The sequence below is a fragment of the Podarcis cretensis genome (assembly GCF_951804945.1).
Source record: "Podarcis cretensis genome assembly, chromosome: 5".
Lineage (NCBI taxonomy): Eukaryota > Metazoa > Chordata > Lepidosauria > Squamata > Lacertidae > Podarcis > Podarcis cretensis.
Genome location: NC_137174.1, coordinates 91,692,787 through 91,700,673, shown reverse-complemented (window position 1 = coordinate 91,700,673; position 7,887 = coordinate 91,692,787). Strand labels below are relative to the sequence as shown.

The 7,887-nt window shown below is 44.1% G+C and overlaps 1 protein-coding gene and 1 long non-coding RNA gene across 2 annotated transcripts; one reads left to right on the top strand and one right to left on the bottom strand.

Annotated features, from left to right (window-relative positions):
• Positions 1-997: 997 nt before the first annotated feature.
• On the top strand, positions 998-7,581 carry NIFK (nucleolar protein interacting with the FHA domain of MKI67). Its single transcript, XM_079975005.1, has 6 exons — positions 998-1,171; positions 2,423-2,551; positions 3,178-3,286; positions 5,214-5,425; positions 6,241-6,318; positions 6,999-7,581. Exons 1-6 carry the CDS (start codon positions 1,013-1,015, stop codon positions 7,179-7,181), a joined length of 870 nt encoding a protein of 289 aa, XP_079831131.1. The 5' UTR covers positions 998-1,012; the 3' UTR covers positions 7,182-7,581.
• Positions 3,293-5,207, bottom strand: LOC307215622. The gene is made up of 3 exons (XR_013838593.1): positions 4,675-5,207; positions 4,115-4,468; positions 3,293-3,486 (listed from the first exon to the last, which is right to left on the bottom strand). It is a non-coding gene; the product is annotated as an uncharacterized lncRNA (long non-coding RNA).
• Positions 7,582-7,887: the final 306 nt, after the last annotated feature.

Below are 7,887 nucleotides of genomic sequence, written 5' to 3'. Positions count from 1 at the left end.
CACCATCTGCAGTGATCATGGAGCCCAAGAAAGTAAAATCTCTCACTGCCTCCATTTCTTCCCCTTCTGTTTGCCAGGAGGTGATAGGACCAGTTTTTTTTGATGTTGAGCTTCAGACCATATGTTGCGCTCTCCTCTTTCACCCTCATTAAAAGGTTCTTTAATTCCTCCTCACTTTCTGCCATCGACTTTGCTCCCAGGTAACTACCTAGGTTTACAGACTTTGCAGTGCAAGCCTATGCAAGTCGGAGGGTCTTTTTCGGGCCACTTGATGATTTTTCTGCCCTTTGCAGCAATTGCAAATGTGCTTCATGACATGCTGGAAATTCTACCATGTATTATAGATTGTATTTTATTGTTATCTATTGATTGAATATCCATACCGCCCTTCATCCAAGGACTACAGAGCTGTTTAGTTATAAAAACACAAAATAATATCAGACAACACAATCACACTGCCACCAACAGACACACCACCCAGTTTAAAAGGCCATAGATTGCTTAGTTAGCCAAAGGCTTGGAAGAAGAGGAATGTTTCCGTATTTATTTTTACAAGAAGGAATAAAGGAAGCAATTAAAAACCAATGTGAATATTTAATGCAGTGGATGTGCCCACCTTCCCAATTCAATCACAAATCCACAGCTGGTACTGTTTTTATTATTATTTATCACTGGCTTTATTAACGGCCTTCTAAATAACTGCCTCAAGGCGGCTTACACTAAAAAAAGTAAATGGAAAGCACCTAAAAAAAGCGCCTAAAAAAAGTCAAAGCGGCAGACTCCTGGTTAAAATAAAGGGGGCAGCAGTTCCACTCTCCATCCAGCAGGGGCCGCTGCCATTCCGTCCCTCGTTCCTTCTTCAAATTACCTATCTTAACGTCACTTTCAAGAAAGGAAGAAAGGAACTCCTTCGCCAAGCGGAAATGACGTAAGGCTGCATCCGCTTCCTGGTTTGCCCACGTGCGGGGTGGGGGTGGGAAAGTGGCGTTCTCTTCCGCACACAGTGTGCGCGATGGCGGCGGCGGCGGCGGCGGCGGCGGCGGCTTCTTCTTCTATGGAGGCTACGAAACCAACGGGCACCCTGGCGGCTCCCCCTCTCCTTTCCCTGGACCCGGAGAGGCAGAAGGAGTTCCAGGCCAAAGTGCACCGCGTACGCAAGGCGGCTGCCCAGGTGAGAGCGAAAAGAGGAGGAGAAGAAGCGGAGTTGGGGAGGCATAGCTGTCAACTTACAGATTTGAAAATAAGGGAGCAGCAGCCTCGAAAATAAGGGATCAGCAGGCAAAATAAGGGATTTTGGCTTAGCTTATGCAGAAATCCAGCACTCATGGAACCATGCTGCTTTGGCTGCCACTGACTGTGTTTTGCAGATGATCCTAAGGGCCTACAACTCAGACCAAAGAAGAGTGGCAGACAAAACTGGTGAACAACGTTGAGATGGCAAGGCTTACAGGCAGAATTAGAAACCAGGAAGAGGACCTCTTTAATAAAGAATGGGGAAGGTTTATGATTTAGTTGAAAAGCTATTGTAAAGAGTTACATACATTGGTAGGATTGACAGAAAACTTGTAGTAAAATTTTGAACTATGGATGGACAAATGATTTATAAAAATAGAGTTATGAAAGGGATGCAGAGGGGGAAATCACTACATTAAGATGCTGCACTGGTTGGAGGGTATGCTAAGCAGCACATTGGGGCTGCCGTCGTCCTGGTGCAAGGAGTTCCATTGGCTCTATTATAAGAATCCTAAGGTCTTAAATATAGAATAAATGTTCATAAATGCACAATGTCAGCACTCATACATAAGTCCAAAATAGTACAGGAGAACAATCTTGAAGCCATTTTGACTCTCCCTGGCAAGCCAGTTCCTACACCATTGCAATGCCATATGGTAAAAATTAATAATTTGTGGAGTAGCAGCTAAGTTTGCGTCATGCTATTTTATGTATTATCTGAGTGTGAACTCCTAATGGTTGTGTGTGCGTTTCCTTGAGAGCAGGCAATAGTAACTGAAGTTGAAAGGCTTTTGAAAAAATATCCATGCTTAACAGTGCCAGTGTTCAGGATGCTGTGAGGAGGCAGCAGCATTTACCATCCCAGAGCATTTCAGGTTATACCCACTGTGCATCTGCAACTGTCATCATGCAGATTTGATGTTTTATTCATTTATTACTTCTATATCATGTTTTTCTAGTTCAGAGCAGCCGGCTCAGATGGTCTCCTATTTGGGCACTGCTCCCACCTGCTTAACTTCAGCAAGGCTGCTGCATTTTGTGGTTTCAGGCTGTGCCCCGGGGAATGTTTTTGTCTCCCCACCACCATGTCTCTGCAACTGCTCTGCACAGGGAGATCACCAGAGGTAATGAACCAATGCGCACGTGGGTGTATTTTGAAATGTTGATTAATTCCTTCTCTATATTACAGAATCAGAAGCTGACACCTGGTGTCATTTACTTGGGTCATATCCCAAAGGGTCTTTCTGAACCACAACTTAAAGAATATTTTGATCAGTTTGGGACAGTTACAAGACTTCGACTTTCAAGGAGTAAAAAGGTAACATTGGGAGGGGAATTATATCTTGTTTTTCTTTCTCCCTAATAAGGTAGAACACTATAAACACCATAAAACATCAACACCCAGCTCACAGCACCCTTAAACAAAAACTTAAATAGAAAAGTTTGAACTACCCTCCATGCAGTGAAGGATTTCTGGTGGAAGGGCTGCCACAGAAAAGGCCCTCTGGTGTGTTGTTACTTTTCCATATATTCTTAAGGGTAACACTTCTTAAAACGCTTCAGTGAAGTTCTTTCCCCTCCAATCAGGCCCTATCACTCCTTACAACGGGCAGTTGTATGTGTCATTCACATTGGCCTTCAAAACAACATCAATGTTTGTTTGTTTGTTTGTTGAATTTATATACCACCCTATACCCGGAGGTCTCAGGGTGGTTCACAGAGTATATAATTTAACATGTAGCCTCCCTGTGGTCATTAAATTAAACCAATGGGTGTGTCTGTATATTTGTCTTACTTTAAGAAATATGTTTGCAGTAAAAGTAGTTCATTGGGCTCAGAAATCCTTTTTCTCCAAGATCCTTCAACCAAGAAAAAATAGTGTTCAGTACAGATTCATTTTAGCATGTAAATGTATTTCAAGGTTTATCTCCTTATCTTTAACAGACTGGGGGCAGCAAAGGTTATGCATTTGTGGAATTTGAATATGACGAAGTTGCTAAGATCGTTGCAGATACCATGAACAACTACCTTTTCGGTGAACGACTGTTGAAATGTGAGTATGAATGAGTTTCTTGCCCAAAAGGAAAATTGAATGTGGCAGTTCTGAAGCAGTAACATCAGTTTCCAAACCTTGCCACAGTCTGGTTTACAGAGTATCATTTCTCTGAAAACTGTCCCTCAAACCTGCCTGTTACTTTGTCTTTTCTCCCCAAGTGCTTGTATCTCTTCCCCCACCCCATCTGTCTTCCCCCCCTTGGTACAGTGGTGCCTCGCAAGACGAACGCCTCGCAAAACGAAAAACTCGCAAGACGAAAGAGTTTTCCGTTTTTGAGTCGTTCCGCAAGACGAATTTCCCTATGGGCTTGCTTCGCAAGGGAAATCTCCGGGGACCTCTTTTAAAATGCTGGCCGTCGGGAGCAAAGACTTTCGCCCACCGCCGGCCTTCAGAAGACGTCCTGGAGCTCCAGGGACAGGAGGGCTTCGCTGCCACCCGCCAGCATTTTAAAAGCCCCCGGGACAGCGGAGACTTCTCCGCTGTCCCGGGGCAATCTTAAAATGCTGGCGGGCGGCAGCGAAGCCCTCCTGTCCCCGGAGCTTGCGGGGAGGGAGGTGGGGAGAAGGGTTTTTCTTCCCACCGCCAGCCTTCAGAACAGCCTTCTGAAGGTTGGCGGTGGGAAGAAAAGCCCTTGTCCCCCCCCCCCCCCAGCCTTCAGAAGAGGTCGGGGGACAGACTGTCTCCGGACCTGGTCTGAAGGCGGTTTCCATAGGAACGCATTGATTGATTTTCAGTGCATTCCTATGGGAAACCGTGCTTCGCAAGATGAAAAACTCGCAAGAAGAAAAAACTTGCGGAACGAATTAATTTCGTCTTGCGAGGCACCACTGTACTTGCAGATACCCTTTCTCCCAAAGAGAGCAATTGACACACAAGGCCCTGTGACCTCCTGGAATACCCTCTATTAAGATAAAGTGCAAGCTGCAGTCACCTTTCTCAGGAAACTGCCTGTTAAACCACATTTGCAATGGCATTAAAAAGGCATTGTGTACTGCTTAGTAGGAATTTCCTCCCTTCCCAGCGCTTGCCATAGTTGTGTGGTGTGTTTTTGAAGTGGCACCCAACCGCATAACTCTCTGTAGTACATTGGAATTGCTATTGTTCATGGTGACTCTTGGCTTGAAAACAGAAAAGCATTAGTGAGTCCTGTTCTCTCAAGCAAGATTAACTGAGCTGGACCTGACAGTAAGAGCTGTTTGACAGTGGAATTTGCTGCCAAGGAGTGTGGTGGAGTCTCCTTCTTTGGAGGTCTTTAAGCAGAGGCTTGACAACCATATGTCAGGAGTGCTCTGATGGTGTTTCCTGCTTGGCAGGGGGTTGGACTCGATGGCCCTTGTGGTCTCTTCCAACTCTGTGATTCTATGATTCTATATGATTCTATGGACCGATGGGAGAGTTGAACACCAGAAAACCTTGTTCATAATTCTCTTATTAAAGATTCAGACATAGCTTCAGGGTGAATTTATGTGAGGCAGCCTTCCCAGTACTATTAATGAAGCAGCCAAACAATGCTTTCCACTTAATTATAATTCAATTTCAGCAGATGATAGAATTGTTCTGAGAGCTAGGTGACAGTCTTTGAAGAAGCCAGCCCACGTGCATACATAAGAGAAGGTGGAAAGCCATTGGGTATCCACCAGATGTGGACAACTCTGTGCCAGAAATAGAGGTCAAGGCAGGTGGATGAACATGAGTAGTGCTTCTCCTTGTGTACTGAGAATCCTAAAACACAGCAATATTTTATTCCTGCCCGGTGTAAAGGACGGTTTAGATATGGGAGTTGAGAGTAGTGCTTTTGTAGTGATCCATAGCATATAATGGGGGAGCACGCAACTTAACATTAATATTTCCATGCTTTGGTAAATACTGCTTCAATTTTCAAGGCTTCCATATTGATTTTTGGTGTAACGTGTTTGTGATGCAGGCCAGTTTATGCCTCCTGAAAGGGTGCGTGAAAACCTGTTCAAAGGTAGTGAGAAAATATTCAGCAAGCCGTCCTATCCAGCAGTGAAACGCTACAACCGGAGGCGAACAACCCAAGAGAAAGCAAAGATGGTGCAGCGGTTGCTGAAGAAGGAACGGCAGTTGCGGAAAAGGCTGGCTAAGAAGGGAATCGATTATGATTTTCCTGGCTTTGTAAGTGAATGCCCTGCCCGCTCCCCCAAAGGGATGGAGGTTGACATACAAACGTGCTAATTGCAAAGTATGTGCCTTGAACATGGATTACGAATGGTAATATTGTCATTGAGCAAGCGAAAGATCTGTGAATGTTTTACTCAGTAAAAGAATGGAGTCTCTGGGCCTTTTCACAAAGGACACAGAGGCAAACCCTGGCTTGTCGCCCAGTGTGCATCAAGCACAGATCTACAGCTTCCTGAAGATAGTCACCTACCTATGTGATACATGTGTCTGCAAACATATTTCAAGCCTTCACTCTTTAACACATTTTGGTCTACCAGTAAAAGAACTAAGGTCAGACTTGTAAACAGCCACTTATCTAGTCTCTGATGGTGAGTAACCATTACTTCCAGGTGAGCAAACAGGAAAGCTTTTGTAGAATAGATGAGTTTTTCCTATCAGGTTTCTGATGTGTCACAAGTAAACTGCAACTGGTATGTGTTTTGTTAAGCCCACAAGGTACTAGTTTGCCTATTTACACCTGAAAATAAGCAATGTGTGAAGTGGCCCTAAACTATCATAACAGATTTCAACTAAGCTGGAGTTGAAATTGGGTTTTGTAGCCCTTTATTGCTTATTAAGAAAAAGGCACAATTCTAGGACAATATTTTAATCTTGTTTTGATGGCAGGATAGCATTTTGTGTGTTTGTGTGTGTTGTATAAATAGATGGTATTTTAACCATACTAAATGCAGTGGGGTCCACAAAGGACATTTTGGCTGTAAATGCAGGTTGCACAGGGATCATGTTGATGCTGAGCTTCTTTTCCATAGGCCGCTGAAATGCCTCGGATTAAGAAAAAGAAGCTTTCAAAACCAGACCAGAGCATGAATGTGTCTTTGAGCAGTGAGGTAAGTTAAAATGTTGATCTTCCCAAAGAGTACAGTCATACCTCAGGTTACAGACTCTTCAGGTTCCGTTTTTACGGACCCGCCAAAACCCAGAAGTACTGGCACTGGTTACTTCCGGGTTTCGGCGGCCGTTCATGCGCAGAAGCGCTAAATCGCGCTATGCACAGAAGTGCCGAATCACAACCCGCATGGATCACATTCGCAACCCGAGCGTCCACTGTACTAGTAAGAAAGGGTTTGGTTTTTTTAGTCAATTGAATTCCTGTCATGGTCCTATCTCTGGGAGATATTTTGAGGTGTGTGGGTGGCCAAATAGGAACAAAATTATTGGACCTCCTCAGAGTGGAAGGTTGGCCTTCATACAACCCCTCTAGAGAGCCTGACACCTTTTGTTCATTTTGTGCCTTCCCTTTGCGTCCACAAGTCAGTGTTGACGTAAATGTGACAAACCTGCAGGCCTCAGTTTTGTCTTATTGCATCCCATTATCAACCCTTTCCCCTTATGCAATCTCCTGGTAGGATGGGACCCTGGGGAGCAAATTGGTAGCCGCGAGGAGAGGGAAGCTAAGTTCTGTTTCATGAGCAGAGGTCTGCTCATGCAGTGCTGAGATAATGCCCTTCACCTTTAACATGGTGATGGTCCAACAGAATTTAGCAACATCCTTATCTCTCATATCCAGGATCCTACCCCCGTGTGTACCCCATCATTTCTTGAACGGCGGAAATCTGAGCCAGAAGATAGCGATGACAAAGAAATAACTTTCAAGCTACCACCTGCAAGTATAAAGGCTGCTGCACAAAAAGCCAAAACAGCAAAGCTGCAAAGAAAAACAGCTGGCACGAAAAGGAAATGCAAAACTTAAAATATTTCTTCAGCCAAAGGACACATTCATTTCACAAGGAGTTTCCAAGCAGTCCTGATTTTAGAGAGACTTGCGTAGTTACAATAGTTGATCCTCACATCAATCTCCAATCAAAACTATATTTCCTAAGTATAACAAGCCAGTGTTCCAGTATCGCAAGGAGAAATTGTTTTAGATTCTGCCGACTTGGACCTATTTCTGACCTACTGGGTGGGAAGGAGAGCTGAAATGTACTGTCTTAAGCATTTTAACTAAAGTGTGTGGCTGGTATAAAAAATGTCACAGATGACCGGAGAGTAAACATGTATAAATTGTCAGCAGAAACAGGATATTGAGGAATTGTTTTTTCCAACTATGACTCATTTGAAATTAAGTTCAAATAAAAAAATGTTGAAATTCACTGGAGTAGTGTGTTAAATTATTGAAAACAGTGGTTGTCAGCCATATAAATGGTTTCCAGTACAGTGGTACCTTGGTTCTCGAATGGCTTAGTTGCCTAACAAATCGGCTCCCAAATGCTACAAACCCAGAAGTACGGTAAGTGTTTGCAAACATTTTTCAGAAGCCAAACATCCGGCATGGCTTCCACTTGAGTGCAGGAAGCTCCTACAGCCATTTGGAAGCCGCGCCTTGGTTTTTGAACGGTTTCAGGGACTCCCGGAACGGATTAAGTTCAAGAACCAAGGTACCACTGTATACAGAATTG

What these genes read in the sequence shown, in the direction of transcription:
- NIFK (XM_079975005.1), top strand. Translation starts at nt 1,013, where the DNA reads ATGGCGGCGGCGGCGGCGGCGGCGGCGGCGGCTTCTTCTTCTATGGAG. An exon ending in TACGCAAGGCGGCTGCCCAG is followed by an intron (nt 1,172 to 2,422) that starts GTGAGAGCGAAA and finishes TCTATATTACAG; the next exon opens with AATCAGAAGCTGACACCTGG. An exon ending in ATGTGTCTTTGAGCAGTGAG is followed by an intron (nt 6,319 to 6,998) that starts GTAAGTTAAAAT and finishes TCTCATATCCAG; the next exon opens with GATCCTACCCCCGTGTGTAC.